A 22,727-nucleotide genomic window follows, 5' to 3' on the forward strand; every position below is an offset into this window, starting at 1 on the left:
TTAGAAAATGTTTGTTTTGATTAATTTTGCACAAAGCTACTCGAGGGTTTTGAGTGCTAGTCATCCCTAATTTAGAAGTGACAAAATAGAGATAAAGCAGCTAGTCCAGAGCACCCACTGCTAATTCATGGACTACTTCAATCAAATAGTGGGAATGACTACCATATTATAACACCTCCACAGCTCAAAGAGCACGAATGTTCTGTGATGGGATTTGAACCTACATCCACAGATTGCAAGTTGAGTACCCTAACCACTACACCTGAAAACATTTGGAACTGATAAAAGAAAATAAACCTCAAGTGAACATAATGTCATACTGAGGAAATACATCTAAATCTCAATGAAGAATACTTCTGACACTTAAAACATAAAATGATTTTGCAGTCTAAAATCCATTGCACACATCACAATGTATATCCCTCACTGCTTCCAATGGCACTTTTGACATAAATAACATAAACAAAACAGCAAAAAACATGTGAATTATCTTCAAATAATTTTCTAATATACAGTTTTACACCTTGTTGATGTAAGTTTTATATATTCTTTATAGTACTGTGTATAATAAGTCTCAAAACTAGAAAAACATTCTTAGAATTTAAAATTTTCCAAACTTTGTTGTATAAGTGACATTTCACGTGTTAAGGCACCAGAGCTACTTTTACATGGCTTCAAGAAATATGCTCAATGTATTTTACATTCTTAAGTATGTAATTACAAAATAATGCTTACAAGCCTGGACAGATAATTGGATTTCTTTTCTGTGTCACCATTCAGGATTTCTAGTTTAACCAGGTTTTCTACTAAGTTCACAAGAGGACAAGTGTGAACATATTGATTTTGTAACTCCTCAATCTGCTGACACAGCTTCATATAATTCATTTTATGTTCCCTCTCCGTGGGTTTCCTAAGAAATCACCAAATAACGAATACTTTAATGAGATACCCAAGGATGTTCTCTCATTAACCCTAAAGTAAAATCTAAACATAGATTTAAAAAGCAAATCATACACTATAAAAGTTTTCAAATGATGTAGGTCCTACTCAATTCTAGTGAATAGCTAAAATATAAATAAATGTGCTGGCAAGATAATCAAAATTCATTAACTATATTTAATCAATTTCTATTGGCCTATATATAATATTCAAGAAATTTTCTTGCCTTATATTTGTTTACTCTCTCTTCTATTATAATTTGTAAAGGTAACAAAAACAAAGAATTTTCTCAAATAAAAGATAATACATTTATAGTTATTATACCATAACTGAACAAATATATTTTTTGGTGTACATAAAATATCACTACTTCCAACAGTACGAGAAGAAACAACAACTGAACCTACATTTGTATTAAATGCTGTTCATTAGAAATTTGGAGCTGGCACTGTTCTCGTGCCTTGAACAACCGCCTCTGACTTTGCCGTAGCTGAACTAGGAACAAAACAAGTTCCTCATGCTGAAATTAGTTTAAAAATATTTAATATCTATATATCAAATTCAGAATAAAATAAGAATTTCATAAAAATATATTAAATCTGACTTAAATAACACAACTTACATAAACAAACAGGAATTTTCTACAGTTTACAGAACAGTATACAAATATAAGCCATATAAAAAACATGCTAACAAACTGCATATAAATGAGTTATCAGAAACAGTATTCATGTTAAACTGCTTTCTATGAGTAAATGCATAAACTTTAACATCAGATATAGAAACTTACTTAATAACCCCATGTATGCAGGGAGAGTCAAAATGAATTTCATAGCCTTTTGTGGAAAAATATTTAAGATTTAATTAAACAGCTATATTATCAATATGTGTTAATAAACTTGGTATTAAAACCCAGTTTATAATCTACACTTTAGTCTTATGTGAGTTTGAAGTTCTTATTAAATAAATTATTATTACTTACTTCTCTGAATCACGTAGCTGTAAATTTCCTCATCAATTTTCTTTCTACTCCTATCTTAAACGTTTCCCATGAATTACACACAGTGTGCATATCTTCATGCACAAACACATAGGGACCCAATTTGGTTAAAGTTTCTGGGACTCAAAACCCCCACGTGTTAGTGAAAACACTGAGAAATTAAAATTTAACACCATAGTGTACTTTACAATTTATAAAATTGCCACCTGGCCTATAGATGTACCAAATGTTTAGATCTTATGAAAAACTATATCACTAATACTTGTTAAAGTTATTTTATTCAATTTTACAAAACTGTGTTTAACAAATATTTTTTAAACACTTTGTGTTGATCACAAAGTAAATTCTACATATTTTTTTTTCATGAAACTGATGTTTCACATGGAGTAGAAAGTCTTGCACTATGAAAAATAAATTGATCTATTTTACACTGTATTAGATAATTTAAATATATCTTCTGTTTTCACTTGTGTGTGCACACAAACAGTGTCATAACTATTAAAAATAATCTGAATAAATGTCACAACAAACACCCAGCAGAAATACACCAGTACAAAAATGGCTATCACAGACTTTAAGACAAAATGCACTCAACAGGAATGGAAAACTCCACATACCTTCAGTGGCTCTACTGTTAAACCCAAGAAATCCATTTATTTTTGTGAACTGACACTCATGGTTAGGAATTTATGTACCTAAATAGCCCATGGTGTTATTCTGATTGTAGTTAATCATGGTAAAGAGTTTTACAAGATTACACTGAGTTCACTGGCTTCTATCTAATTATTACAGCCAACTGAAAACTTCAAGATGTTGACTATATGAGTGAACTTTTCAAAGATGAGTAAAGGACATGACGTTCCACTTTCATTCTCAGCTCACGAGAAGTAAAGTAAGTGTAATGACACAAATAATATACCATAAAGTAAAGCTCCAAATTTATCATAAAACATGTAACACATACTTGGAACAAAAAACAGATGAACAACTAACCACACATTACTACGTCAACACAGACATCTCAGATCTATCTAACATCAATGATCAAACAAGGCTATCTTCTCCATCCTATAATATATCATAAAGTCAGGCTCCAAACTTGTCAAGAATCATATTACAAATACTTGGAACGAAAATGAACTCAAATATCAGGGGAGGAAAAAAACAACAAAAAGGACTGGTAATGTAGTAACACCAAGGTAGAAAATTAAAGACATACACACCCATATTCCCCTACATCAAAGTGTATATAATTAGAGAGTATGTAAACAGCACAAAGTAATAACAACAAAAGATAAAGAAACCCAAGACTAAATCCTGACTCCTTTAATCTCATACAGGAATTCAATAAAGATGGTAGTAGATTAAAAGCTAAACTTACCAGTAAACAGATTTAGATATAACCTAAGTTACTAAATCTTTAATTTCTCAATTTGAACTGGTTTATTGTAAGTATTCTATTTTTTATATTTCAAACTCTTTTCTTTAATTGCTGGACTTTTTCTACAGCAAACATCCATTGCTTAAATTTATTTAAGTCAAAAACACAACTAACATAAGGGTATCTAACCAATAAAGCAATGTTTTCTAATCTTTATAAACAAGGACATGACAACAATATATTCAACTAACTACACTCATTATTGGATTGATTTTTAACTTTGACCTATCAGGTAGCTTGCTTTGACTGGAAGTTATAGTTAAATACTCCTTGTTTTATTATAATTAAAATATAGAAATATGCATATATATATCTGTCCTAATAAATCAACTTGTGTGTTTGTGTATCAATTAGTTAGCACATTAGCTCCAAGATGAAGGTATGTAAAGACCTAAAAATTTGCACATATACTACAGGAAATTAAAAAAGTGTACACTTGGATATTACTTTTATTATACAAGGACTTCTTGTATGTTTAAATACTTTTATTTGTGAGCTTTCAGCCATCTTACTGGAGTCCTCATAATGTACCAGGCAATAAAACTGTTTAAAATAGGTATCTAGGCAAGGGCCCTAACACTAACCAACATCTGGTTTTAAAGTTATTAAATACATACAATTATAACGAATACAGATATAAATTGATTACTTCAATACAATAAACATTAGCAAAATACAATTACATTAAATAAAGGAATATAACATTCTCCATATCGTAAAATTAAAGGTTTGATTTTGCACTGAAACCACATGAAATACTGAGTTGTGTAAGTTTCTAAATACTGTCTTTAATTTTAAGTTAGAAAGTAAGTTGAGTAATTTGGATAATTGAAAGAGTGCTTGCCAAATTGAAGGTTTTAGTTTTATTCCATACAATGTTTTTAAAAACCTGTTGTTATAAAAGTGTTATTGTTCTATATTTTTAAAATGAAACTTATGCATAAGTGTTACAATTCATACTATAATTTCTGCCAACAATGTAAAACAGCAACAGTTTTGTCACAATAGATTTTAAAATATATGCATAAAAGTATTATAGTTCATATGATTGACAGAAATTACTATATTAATGTTTCTTCATTTGTATCTAAAAACTATTTTCAAAATATGTACTTGAGGTTAAGGAATGTTATAATAAATGTTATATAAAACAAAACCTCACACAGAAAAAATTCAACTTGTATATCAATCAATTATGTTGTAGTAAAATGGTATTTTGCATTTTATCATTTAAAAGTATTTCAGTGATTGTGTATTTCAACAAATAAAACTGCTGATTTTGAAACTGATAAAAAACAATATTTTATAATTAAAGTTATTATTACCTGTGCAGCAAAAAAACAAATTTGTCCTTATTTAAAAAACAACAACAGAGGATAAATGAATGATGTAAAACTATCTTCAAACTAAAATTGTGTCTGTCTGTTCACATCTTTTAGCCCCTACAATAGTAAGCCTATAGATACATAATAAGTGTACTCAAGTTTATTGTTTGTGAGATAACATTTTTGTAGTTCAATGAAATCTTTGAAATCTATTTTTTTCTACAAAAGATTGACCAAAGTTTTTATCTGATTTAAGTGAAAATATTATCCATAAAATACCTATGAAGTTTTTCTGACATGTGCTGCCATTGTGGTGTCAGAATAAAAATCTATCAAACTCTGTTGCGTCTATGGGCAAATACGACTAACCTTAATGATAGAACAGGCAAGTTGAACCAAAGAAATTCTGCAAAAATAAATTGGTTTACCATACAATAAATCTATGACTTCATTTATTTTCTTTGATATGTCTTATGCTCTTAAGCCAGTTATCTCATAGAAATATGATCATTTGACATGTATTGTTACATGTCAAGCTTTAAAACAGCTAAACATTTTTCAAATAATTCATTACAAAATTAAAGTGTACGTTATAAAATATTATTACTTTGAATGTTACCAAGCATTAGAAATCATAAATAAATTTTACCAATAACAAAATTCTTACAGTTTTCCCCAAAAGTTCCCCAGCTGAAATACTGATGTTCTTATGCTTAGATGTCAGATTTGTGGAATGTTGTAACAGTCTGTAGACTTTTGAAGACTGAAAGTAAAAACAAAAAACAGAATAATGAAAATAGTAAATATAAGCTAATTAACCTGTACAGATTTAAAACTGTAAATGTAAGGTAATTAACCTGTACAGATTTAAAACTGTAAATGTAGGTAATTAACCTGTACAGATTTAAAACTGTAAATGTAAGGTAATTAACCTGTACAGATTTAAAACTGTAAATGTAAGGTAATTAACCTGTACAGATTTAAAACTGTAAATGTAAGGTAATTAACCTGTACAGATTTAAAACTGTAAATGTAAGGTAATTAACCTGTACAGATTTAAAACTGTAAATGTAAGGTAATTAAACTGTACAGATTTAAAACTGTAAATGTAAGGTAATTAACCTGAACAGATTTAAAACTGTAAATGTAAGGTAATTAAACTGTACAGATTTAAAACTGTAAATGTAAGGTAATTAACCTGAACAGATTTAAAACTGTAAATGTAAGGTAATTAACCTGTACAGATTTAAAACTGTAAATGTAAGGTAATTAAACTGTACAAATTTAAAACTGTAAATGTAAGGTAATTAACCTGAACAGATTTAAAACTGTAAATGTAAGGTAATTAACCTGTACAGATTTAAAACTGTAAATGTAAGGTAATTAACTTGTACAGATTTAAAACTGTAAATATAAGGTAATTAACCTGTACAGATTTAAAACTGTAAATGTAAGGTAATTAACTTGTACAGATTTAAAACTGTAAATGTAAGGTAATTAACCTGTACAGATTTAAAACTGTAAATGTAAGGTAATTAACCTGTACAGATTTAAAACTGTAAATGTAAGGTAATTAACCTGTACAGATTTAAAACTGTAAATGTAAGGTAATTAACCTGTACAGATTTAAAACTGTAAATGTAGGTTATTAACCCTTTTGCAATCAGTCATTGATTAAAGTCATTACATTTGTTGACTTGCATTCAAAATTTCATTGGACTACTATTTAATGAATTTATGTTAATAAGTTTTGTATCAAACTGTAGATTATAATTCACATTTTATTATATATGAGTTAATTTCTTAATTTAAAGTAAAATCCAAAGAACACATCCAAATATCTCAGCCATTTCTATCTGTTAAAAGGCTACCATGTCCTTTCAAACCAAGATTCCAAGGAAATAAGTTGCATCTTTAGTCTGCTCAAAATTTCATATTTTTTTAGAACTAAATACAGCTTAGTTACTAAGCTTGATAAATTATAGTGGTATTCTATGATACTGTTACAGTAACTTATTATATTTGTGTTATTAAACTGTATAAAGAAAACCTAAAAAAATATTTTATTTCATATTCTCTGCATGCAAACTTTTAAAAGGCCTAGTAACCTATGCCCAACAGCAACCAAGTTCAAATGTCATAGTAAGAAGAGACAGTTGTTCGCTTTACTTCTTTACTGTTCTATGTTTTAGAAAAAATATGTTTCATAACTTAAATCTAAATACTAACATATAATGTATAATAATTAAAATGTGACTGTACATTAAAAAACACTAGTCTACTAAAAACTCAGCCAAGACAGGGATACTTTGTAAATATTGAAGGTCAGCCTTATATTACTGGATACAGTAACATGAATGTACATGCACCATGCCAATGCAAGTTATTTAATGTTAGCCAGGCACGACTGTAAAGTCTGTATAATACAAAATAATAAATATATATAAGTATATAATGGTACGAGACTTAAACTACTTAGACTAAACATTTGTATTTTCATGTTATAATTTTAGTTATTTTAGCAAAGAAAAAGCATAATTCATATTTATTTCCCAATATTTTTATGATGGTTACAAGGTCAGTCAAATTGACAGACCTCATATAGTCATGGTAAAGAAAATAAGATGAAATATAAATTCTTACTGAAAACAAATGTTTGAAATGTATTTAGGGTTTAGAGATTTTAGACTCTTAGTAAAGATTCTAAGTTTTTGTACACAAAATTCACATTTTTAATGAAGATTTGTATATGAAAATATTGAGTCTGTTTTATTAATAGTTCAAGAATGAAGTAGTTTCAAGCTATGATTGAAAAATTACTCTTTCTAAGGGTCTATAAACTTTTGTGAAGATATATACACAGCATCTAAGTTATAGTAAAAATATTTAACGTGTGCAAGTGTGTATATGAATTCATGCACATTATATTGAGACCACTGCAAAATTATTAATGTGTACAAATTAAAAGTTTTCATAAAACAGCAGAAAGTGGAAAATGATTCAAATACAGTGATGAACATAGACATTACATATTGGTTGATACAAAGTACATGTCTAAATCATCTCTTTCAAAACTTTTACAAATTAATTTGTATATTAATCTCTTTTATGAATAAGAACTAAAACAATATTTTTTCAATCAGTTCTAAATGATGAGCAACATAATGTTTTGGAACAAATCTATTGGTTCATCTCAACTGTTCCATCCTCTTAACTAAATCAACTTTAAAAAGAAAAAATAACAAATTTAAAGCCAACCATTAATTTTAATACACTTGTATAGCTTTTTATTAAACTCACTTAAATTTACTGCCTCTACAACATCCAAATGCAACCCATTCTAAAAACTAACCATCCTGTTTTCGAAGATGATTCCTACCCTGCCAAAATTTGTGTTCCCTAGTCCTAATGCTCTCACTGTTATGTAAGCAAAAAAACAATGCATCAACACTATCAATTATCTTTACAATTTTGAATACATCAATTAAGTCCCCCCCTAACTTTTCTTTTTTCAAGAGAAAACAACTTGAGAGATTTTGGTCTCTCCTCATATGACAACCTCTCCACCATTCCAGGCATCATTCTAGTAACCCTTCTCTAAACCCTTTCCAACAATTCAATGTCTTTTATAAGGTAATGAGCCCACGACTGAACACAATATTTTAAATGTTGTCTAACAAGTGACTTGTACAATGAAATTATAATCTCTTTATACTGAGTATTTTTATAAATACAACCTAAAATCCTATTTGCTCTGTCACTGATGATCTATTACACCTTTCATTCACAAGACTGTTAAGGTTATTCCCATTAAATTTATATGTACAATTCAAATTATGATAACCCACATGCCTTATCTTGCATTTATTATAATTAAAACCCATCTGCCATTTACTCTCCCAACTCACTAAATGATTTAAATCCCTTTATAAATCAGCAGCATTCTGTTCAAGGCTAGCTACACCAAAGACCTTAATATCATCAGTACATTTAAGTAATATACTGACTATTTCTTCACCTATGTCACTGATGTAAATCAAAATGTGCAAACACCCTATGACTGAGCCCTGAGGTAACTCACTTGTGACATTAATCTAGTTTGATTAAACTCTACTTGTAACAACCCTCTACTTTCTTCCATTCAGTCACTCTTCTATCCAATTCACTAATTTATCCTCCACACTTAAAGATAATAATTTTACAAGCCTTTTATATGGTACCTTGTCAAAGGTTTTATTAAAATCCAGGTCACACCCTTACCTTCACCCACACAAGCAGTATCCTTTTCAAAGAATGTCTAAACATTTGTAAGTCAAGACTTTCCCTTAGTGAAATCATGTTGACTATCAAATAAAATTATAATATTTGTTAAATTACTTTGTCAAACATTTTTTTACAGTTTACAAAATGTTCACATAACTGACGGGCCTATAATTACCTGGATAATTTTTATCACCTGCCTCAAAAAGAGGAATTAATTACCTAACTTCCAGTTTTCTAGGTTCATATATTATTATTATACACTTTGTGCATTCATATAATACACATACTAAGTAGAAAGTCTAAGAATGTGTAATACAAAGAGTGTGTTAAAAAACAAAATATTTTAGTAATAGTAATTCAGCTGTTGTAAGCACAAAGACCCACCTGATGTACGTGAAGCTCCGAGTCTGACATGACAGTTCTACCAACAATTCTGCGATTCTTTCCTCTCCAACTCACCTTACGAGTTTTAGGTTTATAATTTTCCCTAGTATGACCTGAACTTGATGGGGACTCTTAAATTAAAACAAATCAAACAAGAAAGGTCAAAGTACTTTCAAAACCTGTATCTGAAAAGTTCTTAATTTGTGGATCTATGCCACGAAAAAGTTAATTTGCATATTTAAGTGAATGCTTCTCTGCTTTCATAGTACCACATTTGAAAACATGAGATTTAACACTAATGCAAGTCAAACAAAAAGCTAAAAATAATAAACTGCTACCAAACTGCTTGATTTAAATAGCTGAACAAAAAAGATTTTCTTTATATGTTAACCCTAAATTTAAAATTCATTTAAGTACACCAGTACCTTACCTCCAGGAAAAACTATTCAAAATTGTATGTTATATGATGCATCAATAATTTTTAGATACTCCAGTACTCATTATATATTCATGTAAAAAACATGCTATACTGAATGGATTTTGTTCTAATCATGTTAAACAAAGAACACAAAGGACAAAAACTGCACATAAATTTCACGTAATAAAAAACATTTTGTACAAAGTAAGCTATAACAACCATAATATACCTTATAGTGTGTGTGTGTGTGTGTAGAATACGTGCAACATGAATGAATCCTGCTTTATATAGTGATGATTCACAGAAGATTATAACACAAAAATTTATGATTCACAAAAGATTATAACACAAAAATTGATGATTCACAGAAGATTATAACAGGAAAATTGATGATTCACAGAAGATTATAACACAAAAATTGATGATTCACAAAAGATTATAACACAAAAACTGATGATTCACAAAAGATTATAACACAAAAATTGATGATTCACAGAAGATTAAAACACACAAAAATCAAGACTAGTTGTAAAGACTGATAATTTTTGAATAATAATACTGAAAAAAATCAAATCTATTTGTGAAATAGTAAGCTTCAAAACTCAAAGCTGTAAATATTTACAAATTTTTAAAACAAATATACCAAAATACTAAGGAATTTATGATACACAAACACAGCAAAACCAGTCTGGATAAACATTAGGTCTACTCATACATACTTGTGAACCATGCATAAATCATAAGAATAAAACTGTACTATGATGCACATGAAACACATATCACAAATTTAATAAAACATATCTCATTTTTGTGAACTTACAGTACTTAGTACGATTGTTAAATAAATCTCACAACTCAACAAATTAAACCTATAAATGTTTTACCCCAGTTAGAACATAAAAGAAACAGAATTCTGAGCTTACCTTCATCATCAGATGAGTAATTATTGGCAACAGTGTTCAATGCAGATGTTGATCTATGATGTTCTAAATGAGAATAAATTATGTTTTCAAGAAAAAGGTCAACCTACAAAACTGTCTCTAAATAGCTTATCCAATGTTTTTAGAACACTTCCATTTATTATTTTTGTACACCTGATAAACAATAAAGAAGAGCCACTATTATGTATTGCTTCGTTAGCGAGATTGATACACATTTTATTTACAAAGCGAGAACAGGATAATACTAAGTATCATGTAAGGTTAACATTGTAATAAAGTATTCTTAAAAATTTCGACATTAAATACTACCATGTGATCGTGATGAGCTTCTGTTTGACCTTTGGTTTTTTTCATCCCATCTACCTCCGACGTTTGATTTTGCATGGCGACGAATCTCACGCTCTACTTCACCACACGAGAGCCGTCTAGGTTTAGGCACTCTTTCAGAAGGTAACAAATCACCATCATGCTTAGGAGCTACAAACGGAACAGGATGGACTGTTTTACAAATCTCATTATTTTGCAATTGGAGCTCTTGCATTTTTTTCTGCATTTCCTGGGTTTCTAAATTTTGAAGCACTTGCTGACAATATTCTTCTGGCAGAGGTGGTCTTGGAGGAGGTATTCCTGAAGATCCATTGAATGTTGCTGAATCTAAAGTTCTAGTTTCTTCAAAATTTTGTTTTTTAGACACTGGACACATAAGCATTCTCTCCTTCCATTCTATAAGTTTTTTCATTGATTCCTTCTGGTGAGCTTTACTTCTATTACCCCATTCATCAGAGTTTGAGAGGTCAAAATATGGAACCAGGACTTCAGACTCCCAATGTCTGGCATCAAATGGCACATACATATTTTCATCAATGAATACAGGATGAGCTGAAACAACTCCATGGCAGTTGGTTTCTTGATGCTTAGGACTTGAAGAAACCAAGTAGTTGTACTCATGTGTAGTCCTATAATAATTCTTACCTGTCACATTTCCTAAAGTTTTGTCATTAAAGTATGATGGCTCTCGAGTCTCTCTGGTAGTCAAATCCATTTTTTCTATTCCAGATTGGTTAATATTACCACTTATAGGTGGCACTGATGACTGTTCTAACTCAACCACACCTTTCCCAAACATATCAGAGTGTCTTCTAGCAAGTGGTGGTCCTTGAGACATATTATTAATGGGCTGTACAGAGTCTCTGTAAAAAACAGAATTTTCATAGTCTCGATCAGTCATCTGTCTGGATCTGGATTCTGAGTTCACTGGTACAGACATCTGTAAATAATGTTGCATTTGTGGTTGATGATATCTATCATTCTCCAAAGTCCAATAATTGTAATCATTTTCCCAATTGTCAGAACTCCTGAAACTTGGGTCCTTCATGTAACTGCCATAGAAACTTCTATGATCAGGTGGTGGTATAAACATGCCCCTTCCTGGATTAATGTCATTAGGAGGAACCAAGTCAGGAGCACAATGGGGTAAGCTTGTATAGCTAGCATGAAGCCTCTTTGGTTTTGGGGGACCAACTGCATAATAATGTTGCCCTGCTTTTCCCCTAGCATAGATAGTGCATGGAGTAAGTGACTGACTGCCATAGTGACTGAGATGCCTCTCACTGCTGCTTATAAATCCACTATCACTGGTGCCATCATTAACCACAAAGTTTCCATCTATGTCTCTGGGAAGGTCGTTTGTTGACTGAGCTGATGCAAAGCTGCCATTCAGTGTTTCTCGTAGGTCATCAGGATCTTGTAGTTTACGGGACTGATAAGAAACAAACCCTGAATCTTCTTCATCGACTCCTGGTGTAGGAAGCATACTTAACTGATCAGTACTACAGTGTCTCCTGAAACAAGATGCAAACAAGCATTAGATTACCTGCCTCAAAATGTTCATGTTCTCAATACATTCACTGGTCAACAGTGTGGTTCGAGAACTATATTCTATGTAATAATTTATTTTTAAATATATAAAAGTTTTCAAAAGATATTCATCATGTGTAAACAGTTGTTTGAAAAATAACATGTGTAACAAGCAAACATTTAATATAAGTACATAATTCCAATTCATTTTAATTAAACACCAATCATGTGTTATCATATACAAGTCAACACCACAGCCACTATATACAAATATACTCTTATTTCCCAACACTCTACAGTACATTTCTTTTCATTACACGTGCACTCAATCCTGTAACCAATTTCAATTCACTATTTACTAATTACTGACAACTATTAATTCTTATTTGTTCATGTTAGATGTGAAACACACAACTTCATGTGTGAACATCAGCATGACACTTGAAAGGCACACTGAACTTATTCATACAATCTTCAAGTCTAAAAACACTGCAGTTTTACAACAATAGCAACACAAGTCTTTACTGAAGTTGCCAGTAACAATGCATCCATTAAATATTGAAGTGCTACAATGAACAAAGATTTAACACAAAAACAATACTTGATAAAGTTACCGTGTGAATGTCTGCATGATAGTGGCGAGGCAGAGTGCATTCATCCACTGAATCATCAACTCTCGAGATTCTACAGCAAAGTAATACGTCTTCATATTGTGATGTTCTGCCTTCATTGGATAAAAATAGGTAAGTAAGTGACTTAAACATTGCACACTAGTTGATTCTTTTATCAGTTTCACAAAATCTACCTAATAATAAAGAATGTTTTCAGTCTTGGCAAAACGAAAAATATGAATTCTATAAAATACATACATATCATGGCAATAAATTCTATCACAATATAACCAAATTACCATAAACTCTATAACCAGCGTTTCTAAGCCAGATTTGCCAAACAACCTCCTCATTCTGGCTTCAGTCGTTACAATCTCCTCCATTATCTCTGCAAGGATAAAACCATTCTTGATGTTTCTTGACACAGTTCCTCACGGTTCATAATTAAGGTGATAAGTGCACCTCTCAGAATACAGTTCCTCACGGTTCATAATAAAGGTGATAAGTACACCTCTCAGAATACAGTTCCTCACGGTTCATGATAAAGGTGGTAAGTGCACCTCTCAGAATACAGTTCCTCACAGTTCATGATAAAGGTGGTAAGTACACTTCTCAAATACAGTTCCTCACAGTTCATAATGAAGGTGATAAGTACACTTCTCAAATACAGTTCCTCACGGTTCATAATGAAGGTGATAAGTGCACCTCTCAGACTCAAAGTAACAAATGTTTACTCTGGGAAGACAACTCATTAACTCCATGTAAATCTGCTTGCAAACCCTCTTGAGGATCACAACCCACCATTTGAAAAACACTGTTTTAACTATTCAGTCAGCTGAAAGATCAAGTCTTTTGTCACACAACAAAATGGATACAATTTAAGTGTAATGCAACAATAATAGTAACACTACTTTTAAATTTAATAAAGTAAATCTAGTTATTAACTCTAATATTTCCATTTTAAGAATTTTTTAACTCTACTTTGCAGTTGTGGGCACAATCACAAGTTGCTACAGATACATATCAGATACCCATAACATGTTAAGGCAACAAGTTTTTCAAACATTCTTACAACTAGCAATACAATACTTTTCATTATACAAAATAAATAAAAAAAACTCACTTTAAAGGCATATTTTCTTGTTATTCTATCATCTGCAGAGCAAGGTGAAATTCTATAACTGGGCAGAATGACAGACCCAACAAGTTTATCTTCTTCAGAATCTAATACAACATAAACATACTGCTTCATAAGGGCTAATCAAGAAAACATTAACTTAATTAAACAGTAAATATAAATATATTCAGTATTTGAAAGCTAAATACATTTTAAAAGCAAGTCTGTCTACAAAAATATGCCAACACATTGTAATATTTTGAGATCTAAAGGTTCTTTCCGATATTGCATTACAAAGGTATGAACATGTAATGTCAGGTAAACACTTCACTTATGGAATATTAGTGAAACTAAATATAGCATAATTGTTTACTGTTTACATGAACAATCCATTCCTTAGGGGTCTGAGTAGATAGTACAATTTGATATTTAATACACTTTTCACACTTTACCATAAACTGTTCCAATTTTACAACAATGTGTCTTTAAAAGTAATTGAACAGCAAACACCAGTGGCATACAAACATATGATTTAGGAATCTCTGCATACAGTCTAATTCAAAATAAGAACAATAACATAGATATAATAAAAACCACAAACTTCAACAATAATGTTAAAAAATTCACATTTTCTTTCACAACATTATCAACAGGAACTGAAGTTTACAATGTGAGGATAAGTTACACCTTTAAAAACACTTATTAAAAGTAACAGCTAATCTGTTGGAATATGTTTCCAAAATTGAAGTTTCTTTTTTTAGAATACATGGCTACTTAAATAGATATTTCTGAAGTACTCTTTTTTTGGATCTAAGGCTGTTTTTTAAAATACTAATAACCAGTTGTTGTTTTTATCTTTATGTTTAAAGAAACTCACCTTTATAAAAGAACAAGCAATAGTCACTTAAGACAAACCATCTTTTCCTCCACTGTCTCAAAGGTCCTCCCTCAAGCCTAAAAGCCCACCCCTTTAAGGTAACTGGAGCCTGATTGTCTCGCTGTATATTTGGGGGCCTAAAATAGAATCAGTAGTTTTATACAATGTATACATATAATATTGATTTTACTTTTGAGTATACTAATGTAGGAAAAACAAAACTTGTGAAAAACATAAACTTACATCAAGAAACTGCAAAAACTATAATTATATGAAGACTTAATATGTATGCTATCACAGTTAAACATTCTGATCTTCCAGTTAAACATATAAGATACTGAATCACTATATGCACTTCTCACAATCTACATACACAAGACTTATAATAGTATACATGGTTTGTGTATGGTTGGAACAAAAATGTACGTTCAAACTGACAGTTTTAAGCAATCCAGATTGCCTTAACTACGCTGTTAACAAGTAAACCACAAACCTTGCAGATCATTTTAACTGACAGAGCAAATGAGCACAGAGCAGTTTCAAAACTAGAAATTAAATCTGGAATTTTTTTTTTTCATAGAAGGAAAATTGGAGACTTTCCAATGTAAATATTTTATGATGATAACAACCTAAACTTAGCAAATTAGCTACATTATATGTTGCTTACATACATTTCAGAATATTTACAATATTAAACATACATACACATCAAAGAATGTCTACTTTTAACTCATGACTGTTAAATATGTGATATGAAATTGAAAGATATATAGTGTAATACGAAACTTAAAACTGTAAGAGAAACTCTTTGAACCATTAAATATACAGCTCATTATAGCTAAGGATATGTTCAAAGTTTCATTTCAAAGCAAGGAATTTGAAGATAATTAAAAAAAACCAACAGTTCTTCAAGCAACATTCAACAAGTCTTTCTTTCTTTTCTCATGTGAACAAGATCCTTTGACAAAGTTTGAAAAACAATTACACATTAAATGGCACCAACATAAAAAAATTCAATCTTTTGATCTGTACAATGCACATTACTTAAGAATAGTTGTTGTGTTTATAAAAAACAGACACACACCATTAAAACAGCTGTTGCATATGAAATGTTGAATTTTTAAAGGAAAATATGAAACAAAGTATATCTTTTTGTTGTTCAATTTGTTAACCAAAATATGCTCCATTAGACTCAATACACTTCTGTCAATGAGTTGTAAGTTTATAAACACCATCTTTAAAGAATTGGACATTCAACAATGTTTAAAAAAGTGATAATCTGTGATGGAAAGAGCTGGTGAATATGGTGGATGAGATAAAGTTTCATACTGAAATTCATTTAGTTTTTGGACAGTAGTGCATGAGATTTAAGGTCAAGCGTTGTCATGAAGCAGTATGGGTCCACTGTGACTGACTGTTACTGGATGTTTTCATGACAACTTCTGATGCATAATTTTAAGTTCAAAACAATTGTTGTAATTGTTTCTCCTGGAATTAATAATGAATAATAGATCACACCTGCTAACAAGCACTGATCATAAGCTTCATAAGGTGAAGAGATGGTTTTGGTGCTTCTTCATAGCCAAGCCACAGACTGGATCATCACTGATTGTTGCAAATGAATCATTCTTGTTGAGTGTGAAGGGCAAATTTCAACTCATCTTGTTTGATGGTTTTCATTCAATTGCTGCAAGATGTCATGAAACTGTTGAATAATGAACATTAAGTTCTCTCACAGTTTAGCAGGTATCTGATTCAACCAAGGCCTTCAATTCTTCCTAATTAATGGCAGTCTGATGGTGGTCCTGAGGCTCATTTTCAAAGCTTGTGACACCAGAGCAAAATCATCTAAACCAATGCTGCATTGTGTACTCATTAGCTGTACCATCACCAAATGCATGATTGATATTACAAGCTGCTGTTGTCACATTATGACCAAGCTTGAGTTCATACAATAAAATTACACAAATATCAGTTTTTATCCATGGTGGCAAAAATAAATATAAATATGATTTAGTTTCTGGAATAAGAAAAATAAAGTGAACTTTAAATGACCTAGACAATATACTTTATTATTCTGACAAATTAACAATAATGTTTCTCTTTCAGCCATTAAAAATTGAGTTTCAAATTTGGACATGAATATCTGATGTTTCATATGCAATACTGTGACATTTTTAACTAATGTTATACATGTGGCTTGTATTTTTAATATATCATTTTCATCACGTCTTCAAACCCAAATACCTGCTTCAAAGTTAGTAATACATTTTATAAAGTTTTGAAAAAAAGTAAAACTGTTAATCCATATTTCACATTCCCCTTTTTTTTGGATGAACTGAGTACTGAAGTTACTAATCATTGTACTTTGAATTTAGAATATTTTATTTGTTCAATTGCCATGTTTAAATTAACATCCCAGATATTTATATTTTTTATCATCTCTACATGCTAACCCTTCCATTCTCATGTCTGATACAAAGGGACACCTAAGGTAACTTCCATTTCCCATAGTGGTCTGTAGTATGTAGGAAAAGGACAATATGTGGTCAGCATCTGGATCTCAAAGAGGGTTGTTCACACATGGGTCACTGGGAACATTGTCAAAGTATTTAAATTCTAATTTGTAATTATTTTTTTCACTATAGGAAACTATATATTGATGTTTCTCCTGTTGTTCTAGTTTATCCTTGTATCTCATTTCTATTGCATGTTCTTCAACAGCTGTTTTAGGGGTTTCCATGAGTCTGGTGTGGTTTTTGTGTGTTGAAGGTTTGGTATAAATTTTCACAGAAAACTACATGATGGCTACCTGTACTAGCTATCCCTAACTTAGCAGTGAAAGACTAGAGGGAAAGCAAATAGTCTTCACCACCCACAACCAACTCTAGGCCTACTCTTTTATCAACAATTAGTGGGAATGACCATGACATTATAATGCCCTTATGGCTGAAAGGATGAGCATGTTTGGTGGATGAGGGATTAAAATGTCTACCTACATCTCTGGAGATTTATAAATAGTTAACATTTAAGATTAGTTAAAAAATATTCAAGATATTCACTTGTAACACTCCTTAACTGTTTTCTACTTTGAACTTTTCTCTTTTTTTAACTCTTTCTTTCTCTGTTAATATAATCTTTTCTTTCTTTCTTCACCAGTTCTTTCACAGTTTTTCAGTGCTTCTTACTTCTCTTTTTTACTCTCTAAATTATAAATAAAAACAATTAATTTCCTCTTCTCCTTTGACCCTGCATTCCTATACCCCATCTTTCAGAACCATAGCAACCTTTTCTAAACGTTTCTTCTGGTACTCATTTTTATCTATCATCACTTGTTTCCAAATCATTTTCTCTTATGTATAACACTTTGTCTCTCCTCCAAATTCCAAGTTATACTTCATGAATTTATTTTTTCAAAAGCTGTTTTTTCCTCACCTCAACTTGAGAATGAACTAGTTCTACTTTTTTTTCTAACAGCTGTTTTTCCTCACCTCAACTTGAGAATGGACCAGTTCTACTCTGCCCTCTATGTTCATCCACATTAGTTGTTTTTTTCCTCACTGCAACTTGAAATGAACTGGTTCTACTCTGCCCTCTATGTTCATCCACATTATGATAACAGCTGTTTTTTTCCTCACCTCAACTTGAGAATGAACTAGTTCTACTCTGCCCTCTATGTTCATCCACATTATGATAACAGCTGTTTTTTCCTCACCTCAACTTGAGAATGAACTAGTTCTACTCTGCCCTCTATGTTCATCCACATTATGATAACAGCTGTTTTTTTCCTCACTGCAACTTGAGAATGAACTAGTTCTACTCTGCCCTCTATGTTCATCCACATTATGATAACAGCTGTTTTTTCCTCACTGCAACTTGAGAATGAACTGGTTCTACTCTGCCCTCTATGTTCATCCACATTATGATAAATTCTGGTTCTTCTCTGTAACTAATTTTCAACTCCTGAACTTCTAAAGTACATCTATTCTGTCTTCCAAAGTACTTGTATATTATCCAAAAGTTTGTTGTTGTTTTCTTCATTCATGTTGTATTATGTTTAAATTTATACTACATCTCACTTGATTCTATTTATGTTTTCTTTTACCATTTTAATACTGGAAAACACAGTATTTTATCAGTCTTTCTTAAAGGTTTTACACTTTTCTTACTTTCAAACATGACTTTTTCTCCTTTTCTCTGCCGTCAGTAAATAAACAAATCAGTTTACAACAATTCAATGGTCAGTTGCAAACTCTCTCTTTGTTAAACTTAAGATGACCTAGAAAGATCAAAATATTGTTCCCTGTTTCATTTTGGTAAAAGTGTTAATTCCCATAGCAGCCATCCTGAGATGCATTGTTACAACAATCCCATTAAGTTTCCTAACCTTAGCAACACTTCCTGCTACTGACTTTATATCTTTTATTTTTCAAAACTCTATATAATCACCAGTATCTTCTCTATATATTGAACATCACAGCTTCAAATACAGAGTTACTGTGCTTTTAACACTTTCTAACAAACTCTTGTTTACCAATGTCTAACCCCATCATTATCATATAGTTTCCACACAGAGAGAAGACTTATGCAACACTGTATTAATGTCAGTAAAAGAAACTTTAACAAGAACTATACTGCTGTGTGATGCAATATAATATTTTCAAGTTGAAGGACATCTTATGCTACACATAGGCTAAATGGCCAGCTCAGATATCCTGAGGTTCACAGACAACCATCTCCAATTTAGAACTGCTAATGAGTTAGCAGAATTCATCAAACTATTAACCAACCAGTATAAAGAGCTAAAAATTCAGTAGGTCCAACAGCATACTGTGAACCCTGAGTCTTCCAATCCAAAACACAGTATATTAACCCCAAGGAAAATCCTAGCACAGAATTACATACCATGTAATTTTCTTAGTGTGATATCTACATAATGAACACACATGCCAAAAGATTAATTACATCACACATAATTTCCTTAGGATGAGGCAAATAAGGAGCCAATAAATACTTAGAAACATCATACACCAATAAAAACTACAAAACACAAAATGTGAAACAGAAAATTTGCAAGTATCACAATACAGATCCAATAAGACTTACTGATGATGATGAGAAACATATTTGAAGTAAAAACATATTCTCAAGATGGCTGGTATATGTATTAAAACTTTTGGTCAAAACATTGTTCTATACTTTGTTTTATATTAAAGTTTTAATACCCATACCAGCCATCTTGAAAATACAATAAAGCTTACTGCAAAATTTGGTGAAAATCAATCAGCAGATAGAAAAATAGTGGTAAAAAATGCAACAAATTCCCACAAAAACCCTCAAAATGCAAAACCGAAAATGTTTTTGTATCTCCCCAAGGAGCTAATGAACCTGAATACCAAATATGGTGGAGATCCATCTACAAGGGGCAAAGTAGTAGTAAAAATGTAAAAACTGCAAAAATAAAAATTTTTATATACACCTATGGATCTAAATAAACCTTCATGTCAATTTTGATCAGCAGCCATCCACACCTTGCAAAGTAGTTACATAAACATACAAGAGACAGTGATATTATATTTGCATAGATAATTATCTTACTGTGATATACATAATGAATGAACACTCACAAGAAAAGATTATTTTACTTGTAATTCCCCGAGTGGCACATGTATTTAATTAACCCATGTGTAGTGAGGAGAGTTATTTTGCATATAACATAATACTTTTCTTATTTCATGCGTTAAGTACATTTTCACACTTGTAAGTAGCACATTGATATGGTTGACAACTCAACAAGTGAAACATAAAAACACCTAAATGTGTATGTATGTATCTTTATACACTTACAGGCATTACAGAAGTGAATTCTAACACATTATCTCTTTATCTCCGGGTGTATTTTTGATATGGTTGTCTTAATTATCATACATTTATATATATTTATTATAAAAAAAAGAACCATAAATAAGTTATTTATTAAGAATTTACATATTTTCTAAAATATTCAAGTTGTAAGAAAAATTACATTTAGTATAAGCACTAACTAACCCTACAAGAAAAAAACAAATAACTGGATTCCAAAGGATTTCTGTAAACAGGTTATGCAAGCACATACATGTATCACTAGTTCTAGTGTATCTATTTAAACAGTACTGGTTTATAATTAAAGAACAAAATAAGAAACACACATTTCAAGTATGCAAAAAAAAACTAATAAAGAAATTCTTATGAAAGATTGTAGCTACTAGCAAGTTTAGTGTGTATTTAAAGAGACAAATATTACTTTGATGACACACAATCTTACCTGATGTATCCATAACTCCTATTGTAATTCTGTAATATTATAAAAATATACACAACATTAATTTATAAACATGTGACACTTTGCACATTGATACACATGTGTACCTCTTTTGTTAATATCTTACTTGTTAGAGTACATCAGCTTAATTCATTCTTTAATATAAAACAAAGTACTAAGAAAAGTACCTGATACAATTATTTTTTTTTGCAATTTTATTTAATAAGCTCTTGACAATTAGGATAAATGAACCTCAACATCAGAACATATGGTAATTAATACATACCTGAATGCTTTTTTGACTAAATCGAGAAATTCCCATTTTAAACAGAAACAATAAATGTAATTGATAACATAATGTTATTACATTATAAATGTTCCCCAAAACACACTAAAATTAAATACACTATCTTTAAAAGGAAATAAAATTTTAATTTGTATAATCCAATTTACAATCGAAATAAAAAGATATAACTCACAATGTTTAGAAAAAATACAACATTTGGTAGTGAAATCAGTGAAACAAAAACTACAGCCACATTGTTAGAAGTCTGAAATCAGGGACTCTAGTTTCAATGTATTTGATTGTGTCAAACTAGTTTCTCTGATATTAAATTTCTGATAGTTTGTTCTGGTTACTATGGTTTTTCACTAAAAATGAGATTCATTATGTTTGTTTAACTTAAAAAGCCAAACATCCAATAAATTTACATAGCTAAGTACTTTGTGTGTTTTATAAATATTTATATATAACCACATTTTATGAAGATGCTTTTCTTCAACCTGTTTAAAAACATGTAGGTGAGCATGTTTATTATGAAACAGACTTCAGAAACTCAAATAAATATTTGTTTATTTAGTACACTCACTGGAGAAAATTTAATATTGTTGTTTTTAATTAATTACTTACGTACAAATATTAAACACAGTTTAATTATAATAAACACAGAAATTCAACTTTAAGCATTATAAGTAGCTTAGTTTTTAGTATTCTTTATTTCAGTGGCAGTAATAAAGATAAGGGGGAAAAGTACATAGAAAGGTTAAAAAGTAAAAAAGCCCTATATTTTAGGAATGTTATAAAATAACAAATTCCAAAATAAGCATTTTAACTTGTTATTATCACACACATGCATGAATCCTGTAAGACAAAGAAAGTTACACAAACAGGTTAAAAATTAAGTTGGTTTGAATGGTTTTAATAATTGGTTTACACTTTGTTACTGATACCTTTTAGTATAATACTGTTTTAA

General features: G+C 30.5%; 1 protein-coding gene across 3 annotated transcripts in view; it reads right to left on the reverse strand.

Annotated features, from left to right (window-relative positions):
- Nucleotides 1–22,727, reverse strand: part of LOC143233340 (uncharacterized) — a 209,011-nt gene that overhangs the window by 106,047 nt on the left and 80,237 nt on the right. For all 3 annotated transcript variants that reach the window (XM_076469530.1, XM_076469678.1, XM_076469605.1), the window contains exons 3-12: nucleotides 21,478–21,506; nucleotides 15,174–15,310; nucleotides 14,303–14,403; nucleotides 13,183–13,292; nucleotides 11,021–12,552; nucleotides 10,694–10,756; nucleotides 9,353–9,483; nucleotides 5,373–5,468; nucleotides 1,347–1,459; nucleotides 736–910 (exon numbers count right to left, since the gene is read on the reverse strand). In XM_076469530.1, the coding sequence (XP_076325645.1) occupies nucleotides 736–910; nucleotides 1,347–1,459; nucleotides 5,373–5,468; nucleotides 9,353–9,483; nucleotides 10,694–10,756; nucleotides 11,021–12,552; nucleotides 13,183–13,292; nucleotides 14,303–14,403; nucleotides 15,174–15,310; nucleotides 21,478–21,506 (2,487 nt within the window). The remainder of the gene's footprint in view (nucleotides 1–735; nucleotides 911–1,346; nucleotides 1,460–5,372; nucleotides 5,469–9,352; nucleotides 9,484–10,693; nucleotides 10,757–11,020; nucleotides 12,553–13,182; nucleotides 13,293–14,302; nucleotides 14,404–15,173; nucleotides 15,311–21,477; nucleotides 21,507–22,727) is intronic.

The sequence above is a fragment of the Tachypleus tridentatus genome, chromosome 1 (genome assembly GCF_004210375.1).
Source record: "Tachypleus tridentatus isolate NWPU-2018 chromosome 1, ASM421037v1, whole genome shotgun sequence".
Lineage (NCBI taxonomy): Eukaryota > Metazoa > Arthropoda > Merostomata > Xiphosura > Limulidae > Tachypleus > Tachypleus tridentatus.